Source organism: Amphibalanus amphitrite, unplaced genomic scaffold, assembly GCF_019059575.1.
Source record: "Amphibalanus amphitrite isolate SeventyFive unplaced genomic scaffold, NRLGWU_Aamphi_draft 001613F_arrow, whole genome shotgun sequence".
NCBI classification, from domain to species: domain Eukaryota; kingdom Metazoa; phylum Arthropoda; class Thecostraca; order Balanomorpha; family Balanidae; genus Amphibalanus; species Amphibalanus amphitrite.
The window spans coordinates 86,917-99,538 of record NW_024883106.1 but is presented as its reverse complement, the minus strand read 5'-3'; the positions used below and the strand labels follow the sequence as shown (position 1 = coordinate 99,538).

At 48.6% G+C, this 12,622-nt stretch overlaps 1 protein-coding gene across 1 annotated transcript; it reads left to right on the top strand.

Annotated features, from left to right (window-relative positions):
* The first annotated feature begins 3,206 nt into the window (after window positions 1–3,206).
* LOC122374152 (glycine-rich RNA-binding protein 3, mitochondrial-like) lies at window positions 3,207–11,958 on the top strand. The gene is made up of 2 exons (XM_043352737.1): window positions 3,207–3,332; window positions 10,943–11,958. Exons 1-2 carry the CDS (start codon window positions 3,312–3,314, stop codon window positions 11,546–11,548), a joined length of 627 nt encoding a protein of 208 aa, XP_043208672.1. The 5' UTR covers window positions 3,207–3,311; the 3' UTR covers window positions 11,549–11,958.
* The last annotated feature ends 664 nt before the right edge of the window (window positions 11,959–12,622 follow it).

Sequence of the window (12,622 nt, the reverse complement as noted above, 5' to 3'; positions counted from 1 at the left end):
GGACGGAGGCCGTCCGACTGAACCCTGTCCGACGGGAGAGGAGAGGACAACCTTCGGAGAACATACAGTCCGACCAACACCCTGTTACAGTTGCGAGCTAATTTTCTTTTTCACGCATCGTCATCGGCTTCGTGCTAAAAATCGGATCTCTATGAGTCTCTGTAGTCCCATTTATCCCCGCTTACGGCCACCAATGGGGTAAAACAGGTGGGCTATGGTGGGCTATGTTAGCATACGATGATACGGGTATGTTGAACGATCAGCTCTCCATCTGCCGTTTCTCCAAAATCACCCTTATGGATGGAGGTGGCCAAAGCAGTTTTTTGATACACATATTATACAACAATGCATGGGTAGTCATTACCTGTCTCTGTTTACCAGGTCGGCACCGATGTCACTCATTACCAGCTGACTGGTGACCTTGATTGTCGCGCCATGTGTCAATGGTCTGTCTGGAGGGCAGCAGGGCCGGCAGATAACGAAACCGGACAACTATTAATCAACGCCACAAGAACGTACGCGGACGGAGCGGCTGGTTTTTGCTGACCCCGCGGTCGCCGGTCACACTACCAGTCCCGGTCGCACGCATTAGCCGCCCGGCGCCGCCCGCACGCTCTGATGAAACGGTGACTGCTGGCCGTGGCGAAACGCGCTACCATAACACCGGATCGCTAACGGCCTGTTGCCAGGAGCATCAACTAGCTTCCCGATCGGTGGTAGTTTTGCCAGGAAGCATTTCAAATTGATTGAGTCGAGGTCTTATGAACGAATAATTTAAACGTTTACACCATAGCCCTCACAGGGGGAGGGGTTGGACGGACTATGAACACCCACTTCTATTTTTTACGAACCAGTAAAACGCCTTTTGGGCGAAGAACGAGCGAGTGAGATAGTGAGCCCTGCACGTGCGGAAGGGCGAGAGGGTACTTCCAACGGGCTTGTGCAAAGCACCCTTCTAACCGGTCGCTAGCGGCAGGCGCGGATACAAGGGGGGGGGGCCATGGGGGCCATGGCCCCCCCCCTTGGCCGATTCAAAAATAAAATAAAAAGTTAAAAAAGTTAAAAAGCTGAAAAGGGGGCCTCCTGAAAATAAAGTGGCCGAAATCCGATGAGTTTTTTTTAACCTACCCACTTAGTTATTTCTTAGAAGACTAGCTGAGAAGACTTCTTTGTTAGAAGATTGGTAAAGCTTTTCATAACTTGGAGGTCTCTTATACTCACAGAGATGACCACTTTTACAGGGCCTCCTAACCTGCACAGAGGGCCTCCAAGCCTGCACAGATGTTGAGATGTTGCCTGAACAGCTAGATAAGCTCAATAGACGCAGTTTTTTTTTGGGGGGGGGGGGCCCAACAAGTGGGAAGATGGGGCCTCCAACAGGTGGGATTATGGGGGGGGGCCTCCTGGTTTCTAATGGCCCCTCCCTTGGAGATTTTCTGGATCCGCCCCTGGCTAGCGGTGTGCCAAATTTGAACGCAATCGGCCCAGCGGTTCCTGAGATCTGGAAGCGGCATCCTGCACGTGCGCACGTGCAAACGGGGTCCAAAATGACTTTTGCACGGCACCCTACTAACCGGTCCCCAACCGTGTACCAAATTTGAGCGCAATCGGCCCAGCCGTTCTCGAGATCTGGAAACGCCCCCTGCACGTGCGCACGTGCAGTAGCACCCTAACCGCAACACATGGAAATTCATTGCCTGGTGAGTGCCTACCTGTATGCCAAGTTTCAGCGAAATCGCCCCAGTAATTACCGAGTTATTAAAATGGGAACAAATTTGACACCTCTTATTGTTGTAGTTTGCACGTGCACTGGGGGTGACCCACCTGCATCGAGAGTATCCTATTTTTGGTAGAAGGGATGCTGCTATCCTACAAAAATTACCGCAAGTCAATCGCCTAGGCTGCTGAGATATGAGCCTCTCAAAATCACTACTTTTGCAAAACAGCTTGAACACCCTTGACTTTTCACGTGGCACGTGCCACGACGGTCACTGAGTTGTATCAAAAGTAGTCAATTACGGGGTAGAAGGGATGGGGCTACCCAGCAAAAAAGACCGCAGGCCAATCGGTCCAGCGGTTGCTGAGATATAAGCCTCTCAAAAGCGTTACAGGCCGGGCCGGGCCGGGCCGCTCATACTGAGATTTTTCCGTTATATTGAAAAGACTCACTTCGCTCGCTGCGCTCGCTCGCTCGTAATAACTCGCGTAAAAAGCAAAACATGGCTGTAAAATGTTTCAGGTTTATTAATTTTACAAACTCCCTAAATTGTATACCTACTGACTGTGACCCAAATATCTTTTGACTTGAGATCTTTTTCTCGGGACCGAGTATAAGGCGCCAGAGTAGCGATTCGGTGGATGTCAGTCCACATTATCCGTGCGTTTCCAGACTTTTTTACGATAAGAACGGACCAACATATGCTGTTTGTCCCATGCATTATAGTGGCTGCCAAATCCACGTGAAGGTCAGGTGAAGGTCATTTACCTTAGATGAACTCGATTGAATTTTTGGTAACATTTTTCCTGGTAGTTTTTTTTAGCTTATTTTGAATTCAGCGCGTACCCATGTGAACATTTGAGAACTAGCTTTGATGTCTATGCTGATGCAACATGCTGTGAAGCTGTCCAGAAGTGTTTCAGTAACACCTTTGTACTGTGGATAGCCGGCAGGACGCCTTCTGATTGACCCAACCTGAGTTGACCCGACTTACTGTAAATGTAGACCATGAATAGATACATACATCATCTTCGATCAAAACAAATGCAAAATTCTATGTCAGGACCTCGCTAAAAAATGTGAAGAATATCACGAGATAACTTGCAGCCTGCAGGTTCAGATTTTCCCGAGCTTTGGGTTACTGACGTGACCTGGGAGGTCAACCAGTGACCTAAAATTTGAAAATTGAGCATAATCTGCTCCTCTTCGTCACTGGAAACACTCGGTTTTTGTTTGATGATGGTCTGAGCGGCTATAGGGGAAGGGTGATAGGAACTGAGGGTGCAAAATCCGTAGCCGGAGATGGCCTCTGTCAGGCCTGACCTGGCCCCGTGCTGTATCTCGGTACTTTCCCTGGGCTGTCCTTTCCTGCTCCAGCGCAGCAGATTGTTACTGAGCGTGTTGTTGCGTACCAGCGCTGCTCGGAAGCCGCCGTTTCCTCTGTGGCTGAGCGTTAGGCAAGCCGGCAGGGCAGGGTGGTTTGAGCGTGGCTTTATAAGGTGCCCACGAGTAGGCGCCCCGACCAGTGGGCTGCACTGGCCGGACCGAGTGAGCTGCCCGACTCGACACCGGCGCGGCACCGACATCCAGCAACATGAGTCCCGGCAGACGACTGGTAGGTGTCCGAGACCGCTGCACTGGAGCGACCGCGGAGGCGGCCACGGCGAGACGGGCGTCCGCTCTTGGAAGATATGTCATCTGAACGGTCATTAGCGGGAAATCTAATGATAATTAGCGCTAGGTCAGGTCTATGATGGCTTCCTGAATATCATTACGGTGACAATGTCGCATAAAAAGACGCATTTTAGCCGTTTTCACGACGGGTTATCTGACGAATGCACCAAACTTGACCAAAACTACACCACTTGTATTGTGTTGTATAATGTATTGTTTTGTATTGTATTATATTGTATTTATATTTAAGAGCGATCCACATACAAAGTGCGTGGCGATTACTGCTCACAGCAAGTATATTCACACTATCAATTTATTTAAGTGTTTTCATCGAAAATAACGTCTGATAATTTGAAAAAAATCAGGTACCTATACAAGGGACTAGTGCGCCCCAGCTGATCACTACTAAAAAACATAGCCCGCGCCCCAGTGGCGGTCTCGGCCAACTTTGCCATAGTGGGGGGGGGGGGGGGCATATGTTACCACCCACCTCTAACTCAAAAACTAAGATGGCTAGAAAGACGCAGTAAAAAGCAGTCGATAGCTCTCAATGCGTACGCTTGAAAGTACCTCGGTCATTTTTCATCTTAGAGCAAAATTGGGGTCACTGTAGGTCATCAAAGGTCAAAATTTGCTAAATGTCATTATATTTCTCAGAAAATATGCAATTATCTCAGGAACTATGAAAGCTAGAAAAACACATGGAAAAGCAAACGATAGCTTTTGAACTCTTCTTTTGATAAGGTTATCATCAAAATTGACCTCAGGTCAACGGTTTAGCCTCCAGAGGGCAATAAGTCAAAAAAAGAGCAGTTTTTACGAAATGTGTTTTTCGACGATAGCTTTTGACTAAAAAAGAACCAGAACATTTTTATTGCCAGAATCGTGTTTCACTCGCCGAGACGCGTCGAATAAACTATAATTTGACCTTGAAAGGTCAACTTGAAAGTTTGACCTCAGGTCAAGATCATGACCTGACCGGAAAAGGTCTATGTTGCATATCATCCGATGCGTCTCAACAAGACGAATACAATGAGGCCATCCTCAGCGTCCTATCTCTTTCCAGAGGCGGATCCAGCCGATCCGTTTGGGGAGGGCAAAAGTTTCCGACCCATTCGGCGACCCCCGACCCACCGTCGCGGTCGGTGACCAAGCGACTTTACAACGCCACGCTACACCGAGTAGTAAAGTTATCTTGACTATACCAGCATGCATTGAGTTCGGAGAGTCCCATTTATCAGCATACCGACCCAAATTATCAGTAGCGAGCGGTCAGCTTCTTCCTTCGGAATAAACTTCACGTCCAGATAGGCATCGAATTTCGACGCCCTATAAGATTTTCTCGTCTTTGGGAGGGGCAAAAAAAATAGCCTTGTCCACACGATTTAGATTTGGGGAGGGCAAATGCCCATTTTGCCCTCCCCTGGATCCGCCACTGTCTCTTTCCAATCGAGAGTTATTGGCAAAAATCTGTTTGTAGCCTTAAATGACCTCGGATGAGCTTTCTAGAGGCTATCAGCAAAAAAAGACACCTTGGTCGTCACGGGTGGTTCAAATCATTGTTATTCTGAAATATTTGGACTGTTCCTATGCGTACGCACGGATCTAAAGGCATTTTCATTTTTCTCCATTGACTTACCTTAGGTCACGGATATAAAAAATCCGAGATGCGTATACAAATTATAGGCGCCCATAACATCATGCAATCCACCAAGTTTAAAACCTTTCTGACAAACAGTGCAGGCTGGACATGATTGCAAACTTTTTCAGGCTTGGTCAGTTAACTTGACCTGGTGACCTGACCTGACATGACCTGGGGTAAAAAATTTCACACATTGTCCAAAATTGATGTACAAAAAGCTACTACAAGCGGCACGCGCCGCGGCTTTTTATTCACACGCAAAAAACGCGTCAGGGTGGTAACATATGCCCCCCCCCCCCCACACACACTGCACTGGGGCGAAGGTTTAGAGCCTAATTTGAACAAATCTGCTCCAAAAATGCACCAAATGTTAAACAAATGTGCACGAGATGCTTGCCGTGAAAACGGCTTTTAACTATTTGAGCTAATTATTTGCGCACGGTCACACGGTGACTAATTAACCCATTAATGCCGGAATTTTTATTTTTGGAATCTTTAGTTGTCCTTAACAAATGTTAGCCACACGGGTCCCAGTAAGAAAACTGTGCAAGCTTAAAACAATTGTTCCATCGGTTCTCAAGTTATAAGTATGGGTCATAAATGACCCAACCGGCATTGGCATAGTCACAAATAAGGAGTTATCACGAAAACGGATTTAGCTAGATACCTTATTGTGTATACTGTATAGCGGTCTCAGCCAAACAATATTAAGAGGCTTTGCATTGCAATGCTTTGCAACGTCTCATTGACGAGGCCGTTGGTGCCGCTGGCAGGACTGTGGTGCCCCTGTTAGGCCTCTGGTGCTCCAGAGGGGACACCATAGGCCTGATGGGCCTGTGGTGTCCCTGGAAGGACTGTGGTGCCCCTGGGCCCTGACAAGCCTGAGGTGCCCCTGGCAGGCTTGTGGAGCCCCTGACAGGTCTGTGGTGCCATTGCTAGGTTTGTGGTGCCCCTGGCAGGCCTGTGGTGCCCCTGGCGGGCCTGTGGTGCTCCTGCTAGGCCGCTGGTGCCCCTGGGTCCTGGCAGGACTGTGGTGCCCCTGACAAGCCTGAAGTGCTCCCGACAGGCCCGTGGAGCCCTTTACAAGCCCAAGGTGCACGTGCGAGGCTGGTGGTGCCCCTGTGAGGTCGATGGTGCCCCTGGCAGGCCTCTGGCTGGTGCCCCTGGCAGGTCCGTGGTGCCCTCTGACAGACCTGTGGTGCTCTTGCTAGGCCGATGGTGCTTCTGCAGGCCTGTGGTGCCCCTAACAAGCCTGTGGTACCCCTGACAGGCCCGTGGTGCCCCTCGGCCGGCCGAGTCGCCGGCCCGCCCCGCGTCACGGCCCCGGACAACCGGTCCGCTCATGATATCCCAACATCGCAACACTAGGCCTGTGGTGCCCCTGATGGGTCGGTGGTGCCCTCGGGTCCCAGGGGAGGTCATGAGTGACCCATATGACCCCCCTCCTTTGGATCCGCCACTGTGATCTGATCACAACCCCCAGAAATAAATAATCGTATAATCATCAATTGCTTCCCTTGTATTCAACATACGAGAAAATTGACAACACTATTGCCGGCTGGGTCATTTATGACCCAAGGATATTTATCGAGGAAAAAAAGTTATCCGATGGCGACAGGAAGGGCAAAAATATACATCATGTCTTTTTCAGACAAATTTAGATGCCAGGTGGACGATCATTCAATAGATAGTAAAGTTCAAACATAACATAATATTACTTTTTGGGACGGCGCGCCATTGCCAGTGACCGGCGGCTGTGCAGTCCCGTCGTCTTGGGCTCCAGCAACTTCAGTGGACGAGCTCACACGAGTTTTATGCGGCTCCGACGCTCGTCGCTGAACCCACAAATCCAACAAAACACACGCACAAGTTCCTCAAAGTGCCACTTGCCTCCATTTAGAAAAAATGTTAAGATGTTGCTTTTGGGTCATATATGACCCAAGCGGCATTAATGGGTTAAAATAAGAAGAAAATGAGTGTTTGAAAAAAATAGGTAGTTACATGCGAATTTGTCAAGTAGTAAATGGAAATAGACCATTCAAATATAGCAGCAAGAAAACAAGAATAATAAAAACAAACAAGCAAGAAAGTAAGAAAGTTAACTACCAAATACTTGAGCTGCATTAATCCATACCCTGAGTACGAATAAATGCAGCGTATAGGTAATACCGGGCTTCTCAAAAAAGTTAGACGGATTTCTTCTGCGAATAGAGGACCCCTAACAACATTTAAGCAAAATCAATGCACGTGGAAAAACGGGGAATTATTCGTAGATTTATATGACACCATAATTTGAGCTTAAAAATGAAGCCGTGGTCTTAAGAAGTAAAAGCAAAACTCGTGAAATTATGCTTTCCCAGACTAAGTCGGTCGGTTCGACACCACGGAAGATCCGCAAACACTTTAGGGCAAAGAGAGCAACATCTTAAAACAAAATTTTTCACATTATTGACAAGTTTCTGGCTCGAGGAAGTGTTGACAATAGGTTCACGCAATTCAAGGAACACAGCGGCGGCCATAAATCCAATCAAAGGCTCACGGCGAACACCACTCGTGTGAGAGATGCGCTACTCAGACTTTCAATGGTTAGCGATATCGGGTGACTCTGGCGACGTTTTGGAGGGTTCTGCAATATCAGGATGAGCAGAGATCCGGAAATGCTTAAGATCCAATGGTTCCAGCAAGACGGTGCCACGCCAATACCGCTAAAGAAAACCGGGAGGGGCTGTGGGAGCGCTTCGGGCGGCGCGTGATCTCGAGGTTCGAGACACGCCCGTGATCGGCGAATTCTCCGAACGTAACCCCACCGGACTTTTTCCTATAGGACCACCTCAAGTTCCAGGTGTACTGAAACCACCCAAAAAGTTCCGAAGATCATAAGGATGCAGTGAAGTCAGCGGTGTGCCGTCTGCACCTTTCCGTAGGTCGTGCTGCATCAGAGGTCGCACTGCGTCGGGCTAAACTGTGCATCGAGCAAAAAGGGAATCATCTCGAACATAACCTCGGCGCGGCTCAGAAAGGCGACTGCCGAGGATAGAAATCCCCTCAAACGAAATGTCTTTGATGAGGCTTTTAGGTGATACCCAATTATGTTTTGTTACACTGATACACCCTTCAATACGTTAGTTATAAAATCGTCTAACTTTTTTGAGAAGCCCGGTATCAATTGAATACATGCTGGCTGTAAAAAACGCCTGAAAAAAAAAACAACAAAAAGAGCACTGCTAAGTGCTAAACCTCCTTACACAATTATTTGGATGAAATAGGAATATTTGCAGTTGAGACTCTGCAAGAAATCCTTCGCAAAAAAACTACATTCTAAAAATAAAAAATGAATAATATCTTGATTACGGAGCGAGCGAAGCGAGCGCAGTCTTTCCAGATTAACGGAAATTTCTGAGTATGAGCGGCCGTGGTCACGATTCTGCGACGCTTATATCTCAGCAACCACTCGACCGATTTACACGCGGTAATTTTTGTAGGATAGCTTCATTCCTTCTACCAAGTATTCGACTATTGCCGATGCATGTGGGTGACCCCTTATGCACGTGCCACGTGCAAAACGAAGAGGTGTCACTTTTGTAATTGTTGCAATATCTCGGTAACTACTTGGCCGATTGCGCTGAAAGTTGGCATGTAGGTAGGCACTTACTAGGCAATGCATATCCATGTGCCAGAATTGGGGTGCTGCTGCACGTGCGCACGTGCAGGGGTCGATTCCAGATCTCGGGAACGGCTGGACCGATGGCGCTCAAATTTGGCACATGGTTAGGGACCGGTTAGTGGGGTGCCGTGCAAAAGTCAGTTGGGACCCATTTTGCACGTGCGCACGTGCAGGGTGCCGCTTCCAGATCTCGAGAACGGCTGGGCCGATTGTGCTCAAATTTGGCACATCGCTAGAGACCGGTTCGTAGGGTGCCGTGCACAAGTCAGCTGGAGGTACCTCGTCGAAATTTCGCACGTGCAAGGCTCACCCTCTCGCTCGCTCCGTTAGTCTCCCCAAAAGGCGTTATACTGGTCATAATTGTGCCTGATCCAAATTGTTGAGCGACCACCAGGGCTCCAACTGGATGGATAGTAGTTCATTTTTTTTTTTACTTCGTTCTACACATGGTCGTCGCCCGTCGGTGACCCGTGAACGAAGCCCAGCTTCGTTCCACGATAGTCATGGACTACCAAACACTGGTTTGAAATTGAAAGTCAATTCAGATGCTTCGAGGATAAAAGTGGCTAATAGAACCACTTCTCCTGACAGCTGTATTTAACAACACTCCACTCTGGCGCCGGTGGGGGGATGCCGAGTTGACTATAATTTAAAATGTGCAGAATCGCAGGTGGGGACTTCGATACGGCAAAGACAATGTCTTTCCTTCCATCGTTATTTTTTATACTTGGATAAACCTATTCGCTCATTCGAAGAGATGTGCCTAAGAATCTCACTTGATAAAAGCACTGCAAATGTATTGTTCTTTTTTTCATTTCGGCCATGATAATAATTTATTTCTTAGATTGTCTGTAGACTGTTCTTCAGATGCATGTATTGCAAACCTAAGATTTCTTTTATATTGCCGGCGAAAGCTGCATCAAATAGGGATCATTGTGAAGCAAAAAACAAGTATAAACAAATAAATCAATCAATAGAATAAAAACAAATAAATATATTTTGTTTTAATTATCTGACCTTGACCTAGTTTTTCCCTGACCTTGACCTGATCTTAATCCGATATTGATATGACCTTGGTTCAATCTGATGCTTATATCAAAATAATGAGTTTTGATTAATTTGCAATGCGATGTTCGCCTCAATAAACTATATGTGTCACACGATCCAAAAGTTTTGAAAGCCTGACATTTCAATACCAAGCCTCTGTGATCTAAATAGATATCAGTGCCCTTATAATGCGTATACATGGCTTTGGGAAAAATAACCCATATAGTCCGGGAAAGCTCTACAAGGCGCAGGCTAGAACACCTTCGCCGAACTTTAACGATTTCTATAAATGACCTAGGATGAATCATACCCACTAATGTCCGTTTTGTATCTTTTGTCTTTAGTCGTATGAGTGAGAAATGGCATGTCTATAAAAACTAACTATTTAGAATACTCCTAAATACTTCCTGAATAAGATCCTCCTGTACCTACCTTCATATTTGACCTAAGGCATTTTTGTGTCTATGCTGACATGGCAAATGATGTATAGCAGAAATAACTGATGTGCTTATGCACTATTGTCCGTGTCTACGCTGCTTTTCTCTTCTCACAAAGGCACACAAAGCACACCATGGACACTGGCTGCGTACGATGCTGTAACAGTTCTCGTTACCATTAGCACCGCCACCCACAACATACCAGTTCATTGCATCAGCGCAGAACTACTCAGGGTAGAAAAACTGGCCTGACCTTCACCAGCCAGCACCGCTTTTTGTCTGCCCGGGTCGCCCTGCTACCCTCACTGACCCAGAGAGTGGCGGTCAGTGACCGGTGGCCGGTGGCAGGTTCAGGGGCCGACCCCGCCCTGACCGGTCCCACCCTGCAGGTCCCGGGTCAACCGTGATCGGTGTGGGCCGCGAGACACGCCTGTATAGTGCTGCACGGGCAGTGAGTATACCGTCCCGTGCTCAACATGGGGCACTTCGCTGGCTCCCCGTCTGCTAGTTCACAACGGATGCCCAATGACGCTGTGAAGAGACGCATAATGCCAGTATGTCCTCGGAGTTCGGACGGTGTTCTTGACGCTCGTAATATCCCAACAGCTCCTCGGCTATGCAGGTTTCCATCACTTTGGTTGTCACTGTGCACAAGTGGGCCCTGACACCCGTTACACTCCTGTTAAAATCGTAACCTTCCTGTGATGCTGCCCTGTGCTTAATGTGGCCCCCTGTGACACTGACCCATCCCCTGTCCTCAGGTGTTGGCCCTGTGCCTGATGGCGCTGACGGTGGCCGCTCTGGCCGACGACAGTCGCCGCTGGGGAGGCTGGGGACGACGACGCGGAAAGAACAACAAGGAGAAAGAGTTCCACCATTTCCACCACTATCCGTACCACGGGTACGGACACGGATACGGACACGGATACGGAGATTATGGACACGGCGGATACGGATACGGAGGCTATGGTGGTTACGGAAAAGGCTACGGCGGTCACGGAAAAGGCTACGAGGGTTACGGACACGGTTACGGAGGTTACGGGCACGGATACGGAGGTTACGGGCACGGATACGGAGGTTACGGACTCGTGGGTTACGGAGGATACGGCGGCCACGGCCACGGCTTCGGCGGGTACGGCGCCAGCCCGGTGATCGTGGTCACCACGCCGCACCTCGGCAAGGGAGTGGTGGGCGGCGGCAAGGCCATGGGCGGCGGCGGGGTGGCTGTCGGCGGCGGCGGCGGCGGCGGCGGCGGCGGTGGTGCCATCGCCGAGACGAGCTCCTCCTCCCAGACGGTGGTCTCCGAGGAGGTGGAGACGGCCGCCGTCTCGTCCACGGCCGGCTTCGGCGGCGGCGTGTTCGGCTGAGCGCGCGGCGGGACCGCCACAGCACTGACACCGGCACAGGTCGACAGGAGACCGGATCGTCCTCCGCGCGGTGTCGACTCCAAAAGGATGGAGCGGGGAGGGGGAGCGATAGGGGCGTCACTGGCTTCAGAGGGTGGCTTGGTCTACTCAGGTTTCACAATAGTTAATGCTCGCCTGCAATGGTCACCCGCTGAGCAAATAATTTGCGCACATGGTTTGCGCATAAGGCAGGGAACTTTGTGTATTGCTCAGGTCAGGCCCACAGATATAACATGTTGTAAATAAAAAGCCTGCAATAACTTCAACAAATTGTTATCTAAATACATGTATGACAGCAATGAATACAAACTTTGCGTGTAAATGACATCACGAATATAAAGAAGGATATGAGCTGATTGACTGCAATTGACTTACTTATGTGCCATCTCTCCAGAAGAAGTGACAAGCACCTATAGCTAAGTATAACGTGCTACAGGTTGTTGATACTAAGGCATGCGAGTTTCAAGTTTGATAAATGCATGCGAAATGCATGAATCACTCAAGCCATGTTTCCGTCATTCTCAAGACGTACTCAAAGTGCACCAGTCTACCCAGGGCTCGTGTTCAAGGACTCATCAAGCTATGACACGCTCCTCCATCCAAAGGAATTTAGAAGTAGGATCACGTAGCACTAAGTTGATTGCGATAAGCCTGTATCACGATTTTCTTCGTTATATGTTGGGCTTTCCTTCACATCAATCATGTGGTAATTTGCCAGACTGCAAACAACTATGCAACTACATAGAACATGACCAAGGGAATACTGGATTAGTCCCGGACCGCGGTGCAATTGGCTAATGTTCCGGCCCTGGTGCGGCAGAGTTTCTGAATCACAAAGGAGTCTATACTTGTCACAAAAAGAACAGAGCTCCTGTCTATGCCGTAGAATAACAAACCGTAGCTATTGGACAGTGTCTCTGTTTAGTTGAGACTAAACTAAATAAAAAAAAATCACCACGCAAAAATAAATCAATTAAGAAATTACCAAAAATGTCGGCGTGTCAAGGCTCTGCCAAGGCTCTGCGCCTTCCTTCA

Bases quoted from the DNA above. Each gene is read 5' to 3' on its own strand.
- LOC122374152 (XM_043352737.1), top strand. From the start codon at position 3,312: ATGAGTCCCGGCAGACGACTG. The intron at 3,333-10,942 runs GTAGGTGTCCGA...CCCTGTCCTCAG, and splicing joins TGAGTCCCGGCAGACGACTG to GTGTTGGCCCTGTGCCTGAT.